The 12,281-nt window shown below is 36.3% G+C and overlaps 1 protein-coding gene across 3 annotated transcripts in view; it reads left to right on the top strand.

Annotated features, from left to right (window-relative positions):
- Positions 1–12,281, top strand: part of HELZ (helicase with zinc finger) — a 168,462-nt gene that overhangs the window by 145,784 nt on the left and 10,397 nt on the right. For all 3 annotated transcript variants that reach the window (XM_081271910.1, XM_081271909.1, XM_081271911.1), the window contains exon 32: positions 10,921–11,173. In XM_081271910.1, the coding sequence (XP_081128036.1) occupies positions 10,921–11,173 (253 nt within the window). The remainder of the gene's footprint in view (positions 1–10,920; positions 11,174–12,281) is intronic.

Genomic DNA, 12,281 nt, shown 5'->3' on the forward strand with positions numbered 1-12,281 from the left:
CATGTAGCTGTGAATGTATAAATAAGTACCTTCAATTGTCAGCCAGTTCTTTTACTCTGGAAAAACATTTGGTTACCTTTATTTTGATGCATGAGATTCACAAATGATGACTAACATGATCACTGAAAAAATTATTTGATGAGGAAAATATTTTTTACCACATTGCAGATTTTGACATTTTCAGTGTATTAGGATAACTTGTATGTATTTAAATGATTTTGCATGAATCATCTCACAGAATGAATGGCTTATGTTCTCACTGTTTTTCCAACCCTTTAAAATAATTTCTTTAACATTAGCAATATAGAAAACTGTCTTACTTCCCTCCCAACTATGGATTCTTATTGCCAGAAACTTTAGTAGATTAATCACATATCGGATGAAGGTACCTAGAGGTTAGCTTAATGGTTAACTTGAATGGAGCTTCATATTTTGTTTCACTATTTTTTCTTTTGATAGTAATTTTGATTTTCTTTTGACAAATGAAATATGTAGTCAGCAAGCAAAATGTAGAAGTTAGAGAAATTATTAAATTCACTATGAAAAGATAGCTACCATAACATTTAGCCTTTCCTAGCATTCATAGATGCAAACATGTGATTGATGGACGGGATGTACTTGGGGAAATTTTAAACAATTTTTTTTAAACCACCCCTCAGGGCTGGGGTTGCGGCTCAGAGATAGAACGCTTGCTTAACATGCATAAGGCACAGGGTTCGATCCTCAGCACCACATAAATATAAAGATATTGTGTCCACCTATAACTGAAAAATAGATATTAAAAAAAAAAAAAAGAAACCACCCCATCACATCTTTCTATTAAGTCAGGGCACCCTGAAGGGCATCCTTGTTCTATTCTATAACTTTTTTTTTTTTCCATGTTCCTTTCAGTTTTTAGAGTGTTCTCATTTAAATGATTAAGGGTTAACTTCAGGGGTTTCCTTCCTTGCCCTAAAAGCAGGGAAGGGCATCCTTGGCTACTTGGGCGAGTCTGGGGCACACTCCAGAGCTTTCTAGACTGGCAGTGTATTAACAAAATGCTCCATTTTGATTTCAAGTGCTAGTATAAGTTTGGGGTTACAGTTTTATTTATTTTCCAATATTTAGCCAGTTGTCCTCATACCTTTGTTAAATTACAGCATTATCACTAAATAGAAATATCTTTCTTATCAAGCACTAAATTCTTTATAATAGCACTGTCATACTTGCAATTCAACTAATTGCTGTTTATGGGGCAGTGAAAGAAAAGGCAGAATGCAGAGGGAAGCAGTAGAAGTCAGTGTTTAGCTTCGGAGTCTAAGGGCTCAATTTCTAGTAATTTTGCCATGATTAAGGATTTTTCAAAGGTAATTTTTATGTACAAGCTCTTTGACTTTGCATGTTAACCTTGGAGTAAGCTGAATGTGCTATTCAACACATTCGGTACTGAGCTCAGTTTCTGCTTTGTTATTCTTCATCTATCCGTGTGTTTCAGTATCAGAATTACACTCTGATTTTGAGACTTCTTAGTGTTCTAACCGACACTACAAACCAAGGGGATAGTATGAAATCTGCCTTGCTGGTGGTTTTTCCTTCCAGTTTTTATATGGGAGAGTAGCTGGGGAGAAAAGTCTTTCTATGGTTTTTCACTAGAAAAAAAGTTCAGAATATCTTTGTGAAGTCTTCCCTTTCTTTTCCCACCCATAAGCCCTTCTTAGGTTTTACTGGAATTACATTAAATGTATAGTTTAAATTCATGGAGATTTTGTCCTTACAAATATTTTAAATTTCATATTTTGGAAATGGTACAATCATCAATGCTTTTTTCTTTCTCCCTCTCCTTCCCCTCCTACTTCTTCACTTTTTAAAAAAAATATTTATTTTTTAGTTGTAATTTGATACAATATCTTTATTTTATTTATTTATTTTTATGTGGTGCTGAGGATCAAACCCAGGGGCCCCCGTATAGGGGGGCTGAGCCATAACCTCAGCCCCTTCTTCACTTTTTGGAAGTTTCTCTTTATAAATTCCTTAGCATCTTTATTGAAGTCTTGAGTCTTTCTGATACTCTTAGGGTGATTTTTTTGTGTTTTGTTTTTTGTTGGTTGTTTTGAATAGGACCTTTTTTCCATTATACTTTTCAGTCATTTTATCTTGAGAGACAAATCTTCATTTTTTTTAAAGTGGACATAGTTTTGCCAAATTAAAAAAAAATATTTAACAAGAATCAACAGGTATTTATGCCATTTAAGGTGTGCATCCCAGCTACTTGGGCTGAGGCAGGAGGGATTGCAAGTTTGAGGCCAGATTGGGCAATTTAGCAAGATCCTGTCTCAAAATAAAAACAAAAGTGCTGGAAGTTCCTAGCATGCACAAAGTGCTGGGTTCAATTCCTAGCATCACCAGAAAAAACAAATAGATAAATAAAAATAAAAAGAGATACGCTTTGCTATGGAATAGTTTGATTAAAAGGAACACATGGAGGGTTGGGTGTAGCTCAGTCCTAGAGCTTGCCTGGAATTTGCAAAGCCCTTGGTTCAGTTTGCAGCACTGCCCCCCATGCTCTCCCATAGGAAAATTCTTTTTAAAAAAATGTCACTGTATCAGTCAAATTAGTTTACGAGGCTGTACATTTTTGTATTGCAGTGTTGGTATTGTTATAATGGCCTTAGAAGAAAAAATGGACTATGGCTCTGGGGTAGAGTGCTTGCCTAGCATGAGTGAAGTTCTGGGTTCAGCACCCAGCACTGCAAAAAATAAGTTACTCATTTTGATCATCCTTCAGTAAATCAGCATTTACTTACAACTGTATATGCCTCTGTGATGTATTTCTTATTTCAGGTATTGGCTTTTGAATAAAAATACTTTTGAACCATTTATTTGTTTTCATTTTTCCCTTCCAACAACTTTTTTTTAAGTTAGTTGATATGTTTTGATTTCACTACTATTGTCTGATCATCCCACTCCCCTAAGTTCCCTATTATGGAATAAAGTATTACACAAATGTAGTTTGAAGATCATAATCTTGGCTGGTTATCAGTGGACATTGATAGCTTGTGACTTGTGTTGTATAGCCAGGTACCGCTGCCTTCTCAGGGAGATCGTTAATGTGTGGTATCTCATGAATCATTGAATACATAAAACAGTGATTGACTAATAAATAAATTAAGCCTCGGTGCTTGCTTAAGCTATCAAAGCTAATCATTTAAATGAATTGTTTTGTTTTAAAGTTTCTGGCACCATAGTTAATGTGACTTGGAATTTCTACTAGAGTGTTTATCTCTTCCTTGGTGATTATCTTTGATGGCATAATTATAAATAGAGCCCTAATTAATATGCTGACCTTTCCCTCGGTTATTTATTTATCTACATACATGTGAAATGGCTTGCTAACCTTGTGCATCACATATATGTCTTAGAATGGTAAGCAAATAAGGAATTTTTACTTTAACTGGCAATTATCTTTAACGATAGAAATTTATACATAAATTTGGTAATTATGTTCTTTCCTTATTTAGATTCCGTATGTTAAATGGATTTTGAAATGTTAGCATTACAGCTTGATTTTTAGAAAGAAATATTAGAAATATTGGTCATATGTTTAATAACGTAATTATTTCACAGTTCAACATGAGGATTTGTATAAATATGCAAACATATATGGAGTTGCTGTGGAACCCAGAACTGAGAACTTCTAATGAAGTAGGACAAGCCTGTAAACAATCATATTATATGAGACCTGAGGACTCTTAAATGAAACCTAAGCCTCAGTCACCAGTAGGATTGCCATCTCATATTAAAGGAGCTGTCTGATGGGCAGATGATGTATGTAGAAGAAATAGACACTTCGTGAAAAAACTTAAAACTGAGTAAAAGCAACAAGAAAAAAGAAAACAGTCAAGAAATAAGAGAAGGGAAGAAAAGTGTAGCTCATATATTTGAACAGCTTGGGGGCTCACAGGATTGAGGCATTGCTGGAGATCAAAAAAAGTGTCTTATCTCTTGGGAATATTCTTCTTTCCATCCTAGAGATCTTTTTCTACAATTTCATTTGGGAGCCCTTGTCTTTCAACATGCTAGAAATTTCCCTCTTTTGGGGAAGGATCCAAACCTTTAAGCATATTGCTCAAAATGCATTTTAATTTAGCTGGTTAGCATGCTATATGAATTTAATCTGAATTTAAATCACTTGAATGGGCTTGGATTAGTTGCTGCACTTGGGTTATTTCAGTAAATACAACACATCATTTTACTTAGTTATTTTTATTAGAAAAAAATTTTTTTCAGTGCTGGGTGTTAAACCCAGGCCTGTGCATGCCAGGCAAATGCTCTACCACTGAGCTAAATCCCCAGCCCAAATTGATAGTTATTTGTTGATGATAGATTATGTTTAGACATTTTAATAACAAACAGTTAAAATATATTTTCATTGTAGAAGATTTTGATTTCTTAAGGATTTTAAATTGTGGAACTTTGGAACTAGTTGGGGCCTTGAAGATCATTTTATTTTAGCTCCTTGTTTTTAAATGAAGATGAAGACACAAAGATAACCAAGGTTTCACATATTAGGCAATTATTATTACCCTGGAGTGGAGACTCCTGACTTCAGTGCCATTCTCTTTCTGGTACATTATCCTGCTTTTCACATCTTTACATGAAAAGCAGGATTTATTCCTGGAAACTGAGGAAGGATTACAGTTACACAGAAGGAGATGTTGAGGAAAAGCCAATGTTGTTGGGAACAAAGAATGACATCTTCAACTGTATAAACTTTCCCTCTTGAGGGGAGAGGGAGAACAAGGTTCATTCAAGAATTCTTTTTTTAAATATTTATTTTTCAGTTGTAGATGGACACACAATATATTTATTGCATTTTTTTGAACCCAGTGCCTCATGCGTGATAGGCGAGCGCTCTACCACCGAGCCACAAATCCAGCCCTCATTCTTAATCTTTGAAATATGTCCAGTTCTAGCTGTTAAATGTTGACTGCTCAGATGATGAATTTTGAGATCTCAAATATAGAAAATTAACTGTAAACAATTAATTATGCAGTGTTCTTTAAGAATAAAACAAAAAATTTTTTCAGGTATTATATTTTTTTCCAAAGTTGGAAATGTTATTTAATTATGGTAATTATGATCCTTCAGGAAAAAAAGCACATAGTTAGGAGTTGAGGGTAAACTTTCACTGTGAACTATTTTATTTCCTACCCACACTGGCAGTTTCTCAGTATAAGAGGTGTCTTGCTCTATAATTGATACTTGGATTGTTTTATATTTAAGAAGAGTGAACAAGAACCAGATAGATTGAAGGTAGTTCAAAATGTCATAGCAGTGAATCTGACAAATTCTCTGAGATGTAACATTGCCTTCATTTTAGTATCTCTTCTATTACCTTGTATTTGGTTGTAGAAAAATAATATTGCCTGTAGGAAAATACTGTTTGAAAATTATAAGTGCCTTTTCTGAGAGATGCTTCACATGATCTTTTTCCTTATTTAAAACTACATTGATTTTTATGTTCTTTGCTGCAAAGTTGCATTCATTTGAGTGTATGTTTCCTTTAAGAGAAAAGAAGTTCTGTAGCTTTAGAAATTTTAAGGTAAAAATTTGCTTCTTTTATATTATGAATCTGATGTGATATTAAATTTGATTTTAAAATTCTCTTAAGATAATGCAATTTATTGTAAAAATAATATTTTTAAAATAATATAAGAGAAATTATGATAAAATGTCATGGTTACCTAGGCATCAGGTAATGATGGCATGGGTCTGGGTCATGGTGAATAGTGGAAATGATGAGAAGCAAATAAATGTAGGATTTACTTTGTAGGTAGAACCCAGAAGGAATTCCTGGTAGATTAGATACGATTGGAAATAAAATAAGATTTAAAATTGAATTCCTCAAACCCACTAGGCTCATTTCTGTTGCCCCATGCCACTGGCCAAGCGCTGCCTTGTTGAACAGTACCAGAGGAGGAGTATCTCCATTGTTGCAGAAAGGTCTTTGGACAGCATTGCTCTAGGGAACGACTGCTACCCTTCAGCTACGTGGAATTTTCTTGTTTCTTTGATAATTTTTTTTTTGACCATCTCTTCTGTTTCTCATTTTCTGAAACTTCTGTTGATAAAATTTTGAACCTTCTGAATTTTCCAAGTCTTTCCTCTTTTTTGCCTATCATATTTTGATATCCTTATAGTTTTTCCTACTTTTTTTGGGGGGGGGAATTTCCTTGATTTTATCTATAAACTCTTTTATTTCATTTTTATATTTGCACCCTCGAAGAATTTTCAAGTGTTCTTTTATTGTCGTCAGAGTTTTCCTTTTTCTTCTTGTTTTTGTTTTATGAACGCAGTGCCTTTTCTGTGAATACCAATTAGAGAGTTTGTTTTATATTTTTATATTTTTAGTAAAACAAAAATAATATTTTGGACATAACAGTTTTTTGGAGCATCATTTTTACTTCTTCCTGGCTTCCCCCCCCTTTTTTTTTGTATATCTGGGACCATCTTTTGTGCTAGACACACCCTTCAGTGTCTGGTAGCTCTCAATTTCCGTGTCACCAAAAAGCCTTACTGGAAAGCAACTTGGGGGTTTTGTGACTGTCACAGGACTGTTCCTGACAGTCTTTCCCTGGGGATTTTTTGGTGTTTGACTTTCTCTGAACCTTTCACTGTTGGATTTTGGTTTATCTGTCTCCTTACTTGTTGACTGTATTATTTGTACCTGACTGGTTGTGTTCCACTGTGGTTCTGGGGAGGAGTGTAATGTGAGGCCAACTGAACAGACTTCCAGTCAACCCCTGGATTTCATCTTCCAGTGTGGCTGGTGTTTCTGAGGCCTGAACCTTTATGGAATTGTGCAGAGCAGATTGATTCTTTTCTTGGGTTGTAGTGGTAGCGCCATTCTTCTTTCGTAGGTGCTGTTCTTTGATTCAGCCTCCCTGGGTTCCAGAAGTGTGTCCTGGCCGTTCTTAGGGTCTTGATTATTATGTGTCTTTTATTTTCGTTTGTTATTATTTTAGTGGAACCTTGGACCAGGGTCCACTTTAACTCAGAATTATGCTTTTAGAAAACATTTTTTATAAGTTATCCAGTGCTTTTCAATAGAGTGTATTACATAAGCCCATAGATAGTGCTGTTGCAGTCTACAGCTTATCTATTGCACATCATCTGGCTTGTATTTTGGATTGTTTTAAAATTTACGATATTCCTGTCCTCCTTCCATCCAAGTTTTTTTCCTTGAGGTTTCTCTGTACCTCTGCACTAAACTATAGCATGTTAAACATAAAATTATACTGTTATAATTTTAACTGAAATAAGTTATTAGGCCCAGAGAGTGTTATATGGTCAGGAATTTCCTCTTCAAATCTTGGGGAATTTAAATAGATACATTTAAGTAAATGAAGAAAATGGAAGCCATTAAATTCAGTGCTATAAAAGAGTTTTCATGACATGAAAAGATATCATTTTTAAAAGAGAAATTACCAAGCAGTGCCAGGCATAGTGGTGCACACCTGTAACCACAGCTATTTGGGGGACTGAGGCAGGAAGATCACAAGTTCAAGGCCAGCCTTGGCAACTTAGGGAGACCCTGCCACAGAATAAAATAAAAAGGGCTGGGGAAGTAGCTCAGTGATACAGCACCCCCTGGATCTAATCCCTAGTACCTAAGGGGAAAAAAAAGTTACAAACAAAAAAAGAAGGCAAAGCATCTGCTCTTGACATTTCTACAACATTCTGCTGGAAATCTTTGCCAGTGCAGTCAGGCAAGGAAGTAAAGGAATTGAGATTGGGAAGGAAGAAATAAAATTGTCCCTAATCCCAGATGACATGCTTGTCAAAATAGAAAAAAAACCCCAAAGGATCTTCCAAAAAACAAACAAAAATCCCACAACTAATTTAAGTTTCACAAGATCACACAAAAATCAATCATATTTCTGTGTATTGGCAGCATGCAATTGGAAACCAAAATACAGAAATACAGGACCTAGATGCTGAAACAACTACAAAACTGCTAAAAAGGAATTTATTTGATATATAAACCATTTTATTCATTTGCCATCAAAATTTTCTAACCTGTACTCACCTTAACTTTGAGGATAGACTCCATTATAGCAAGTCACTTTTTCATGCATTTACTTTATATTGTATAAAATAGAAAACACCAGTAGACCTTCATACACACACACAACGTGTATATTCACTATATTCATCTAATTTAAAAGACACTAAAAGTTCAAGTTTCAGCTCTCTTTTTCTGACATAAAGGATCAGTCATATTCAAAATGTGATTTGAAATTGAATTTCGTATTTCATCTAGGCATTCATCTCTGTCATAGCTGCTTTGGAACCATTACAGATAATGTTATACAGTTCGTTCCCAGATCCCGCTGTGCATTTCAGCTGAGTGATTTGGGGTTCTCAATTTGGAAGATATAAATGATACACATTTTCTGCAAAATTTAATTGAATATTATCTAATATCAGCCTCTGTTTCTTTCTGAGTTTTGGTTTTCCTCATTTAAGAAATGAGGAAATGGTTCATATATCCATCCATTATTTATACTGCTGGTTTATGTATGTTATTTAAAGAAAAGGGACTTATAGAATTAATAGGTGAAATCATATGAGAATATTTAGTATTTGATATTAGTCTACTATATCACCAGTAGACTAGTATAACCTGCTCTTTCTGAGATCAGAATCGGTATTAGTTTTTTACTTTAATATTTGCACATAAAGACTTGAGAATGATTCCCTGCAGATTGTGATGGGCTAAACTCCCCACAGAGTAATAAAAATAAACCCTTCTTTGTGATTCTAAGAGATAATTGTCTTCATTACAAAGCTTGATATAAAAGAGACTGGGAGCTATTGCAGGGCGGCTCTTCTAACTCAATCATGAAATATCAAATGTGCTGATTACATTCATAGTTGACTCTAAATTAATCAGGATGGTTAATAGTCTCAAAGCCAGGATCAATCAAACAAACAAAAAACAAAACCAGGATCAAAATTACAGTGGTGTTTTTTTTGTTGTTGTTTTGGGTTTTTTTTTTTTTTTTTTTTTTTTTTTGACCATTGAAAACATTTCCTTTAAGGAAGAGTAAAATTAAAGTTGGATTTTTAAAAAAAGGAAAAAGAAACAAAGATGGATTTAGATGCTTTACTGAGACATAGAAGAACAAAAAAAATGTATGAGAAAAGGAAGGTGATAGTAGTGCTTTGCCTTCCTCATCCCGTGGCTGAGACTTCGAATGCAGTGATCTGGCCAGTAGTGAAAGAATTGCTGTCTCTGCCCTTTACTCCGACCACACCCACTCTCTTGCCTGCCTTGTATCCTAGTGGTTTCTTGGGTCTTCCCCTTAGACTGTTATTGCTTACACGCACACTTCCCCGTTTAATTGGCCTGAGGGTGTCTACCTGTCCAAAAAACATCCTACTATCACTGTGCCTTATCATCTCTCTCTCTTCTCTTTAATCCAACCTCCACGTACAATATTGGTGAAAGAAAGATTCCTCAGAATCAAAATTGACCACAAGCTGAAGAGCAAATTTATTATTATTGGGAGAAACTATAAAAAGCCAGTCCCATCCTGTCAGTTAAGATGGATCATGTCATCTTTACATTACAGTAAAACAGGAACCCTGCTTATGCACCAGGAATGAATCTAAATGCTATGCACACTTAACTCATTTAATTCTCTCAACAGTCCCAGGGTACTGGGGGTAATTAATTTTACAGACGAAATCCCGCACAGCTGGCCTGCCTCCAGGTAGAAGCTGCTGCCTCATCTTGTTGCACACAGCCGTGCTGTTAGGACTGACACCGAGTAGGGTCACCAGAGGCAGGCAATGACAAATGAGAGTGCTTAGGTAACTAAGAAGCCTCAGAATGGCTGGGAAATCGCTGTCTGCAGAGTAAGGGATTTGGGGTTGTGCAAATTCAGGACATTTAGAGAAGAAAATATATGTAAGTTAATCTGATTTCAGACATGTAGAGAATATTAAAAAAAATTAAAAAAAAAAAGAATATTTTGAGTAATGAATATTCTCTGTCACTCGAACAAGCAAAAGAAAATGCAGTGAAGTCCAGTCAGAAATGCTTATGCTGGACAGGAAGAATCTTATGTTGCCACCAGGTCTAAGGAGAAATAGCTGGGGAGTTGTGAAGGCCCCGGAGAAGAGTCTAGAGCAGCTATACAAAATTACATATAAGAGGTTGTGAGGGGAATGGGAAAATAAACAAGGAGAGAAATGAATTACAGTAGATGGGGTAGAGAGAGAAGATGGGAGGGGAGGGGAGGGGGGATAGTAGGGGATAGGAAAGGTAGCAGAATACAACAATTACTAATAGGGCATTATGTAAAATTGTGGATGTGTAACCGATGTGATTCTGCAATCTGCATTTGGGGTAAAATTGGGGGTTCATAACGCACTTCAATCTAATGTATGAAATATGATATGTCAAGAGCTTTGTAATGTTGTGAACAACCAATAAAAAAAAATTAAAAAAAAAGAAGAGTCTAGAGCAGATGGCTCTGCTCAAGAAGCTGTGATTCAGCTGATATGTGGCAACTTCGCCCATTTTGTTTTGAATAGCTGTGCTGCTTCTTTGTGTTCTTACTCCACTGATACCTAGAACAGAGTTTTAGAACTGGAGACAACTTGTTCAACTCCTGTGTTTTACAGATAAAGGAACAAAATCAGAAATCAGGCATGTATTGTCACAAGACTGTCTCACAGGACAGAGCTGAGTTTTGAACCCCAGTCTGCTGACACCATGTCCAGTGTTCAGACTGCTTTTTTTTTAGTCACAGAAGAGAACATTCTTGAGATTTTCTGCTTAATAATAAAATGAGGTTGCTGTGGGCCTGAAATGGGAAGGAGTGTGGAATAAGGTGTTGCAACTTATGAAATGTCCTTTTTTTTGAGTAGTATGAGCCCAGAGGACCTGGTCGGCCCTTGTACCAAAGAAGAATCTCATCTAGCTCAGTCCAGCCTTGTTCTGAAGAAGTAAGTGCTCCCCCAGACAGCCTGGCGCCATGTAAAGAGCTGCAGGACCACGGTGACCCACCTTCTTTCAGCTTCTCAGCCTCAGAGTCCTGGGCGAACACCACCTCATCGGCCCCCTACCAGAACATTCCGTGCAATGGATCCAGCAGGACAACTCAGCCCAGAGAGTTGATAGGTAAGGCAGGGTAGGTGGGGCCCCAGAGTACAGTGGTTTTAACTCCTCAGGGCCTGAGTGTTTACAAGGCTTGCTTTCTTAGAAGAAAGTACAAGTAAATTAATCTGATTCCAGGCATATAAAGAATATTTTGAAGAAAGCAATATGTATTATCTGTCAATGGATTGACTAGAAAAAATGCAATGGTGTCCAGTTTGGAGGGTTTATGCTGGACAGGAGGAATCCTATCTTGCTATCAGGTCTAAGGAGAAATAAGCTGGGGAGTTATGAAGGCCCAAGAGATGAGTCCAGAAGGGACTGAGGCCCCATTTGCATTATTATCTTTGAACAGTATTCAGTGCTCAGAGGTTGTGCCCTGGACATAGATATTAATTTAGGAATATGTTGATTCCATTTTTCCATTGTCTGGAAGGTTAGTAGATATATCCTTGTTTAAAAACTGATTATTTTGACCTATTATTGAATAAAAGAAGTAATGGAACTTAAAATATAATTTTAAATATTTAGAACCACTTTCTCTTGAGAAAGTTCTGTTTTCTATTTTGGGAGATTTGTTTTGTTCCATCAGGCGTAAGGGTGGCAGTCGGTTGGGTGGCAAGCACTTTTAAGGGTTGGTTGTCAGCAAGCCATGGAGAGTGCGCTGTATGATGCAGTGGCCATGGGAGGCCAGCAGCGTTCCATCAGGTTTAGAAATCCTGTGTGTATCCACACATTGACACAGGTGTCCACAGCTGATGAACAAGAGAGTGCGGGAGGCTGGGAGTGGAGAAGGCTCTGGAACTGGAACTTTACCTGGAAGGTCCAGAGCTTTTCTCTTTGACTTCAGAACAGCACTCCCTTCCATCTTTACTCTCTTCCCTTTTCTTAAAAATTATATTGAACATAAAGAAACTATTACCTCAGTTTTCCAGTGTTCTCTTTGTAGGCCATAGACCTTGATCTCTGTGAACAAGTCTGAGATCTTTCTGTTCTGGTAGCATCAAAATTAATTTTGTTCATCTTTAGAATGTGAATCCATTGTTTCTGTAACTGACCCATTTTTGAGAAAGTGCTGCATAAGCATATTTTTAGAACAGAGGTCGTGTTAGGGCAAAAACATGTGAAAGGT

This window comes from Spermophilus citellus (assembly GCF_964194105.1).
Source record: "Spermophilus citellus genome assembly, chromosome: 17".
In the NCBI taxonomy this organism is placed as follows: Eukaryota; Metazoa; Chordata; class Mammalia; order Rodentia; family Sciuridae; genus Spermophilus; species Spermophilus citellus.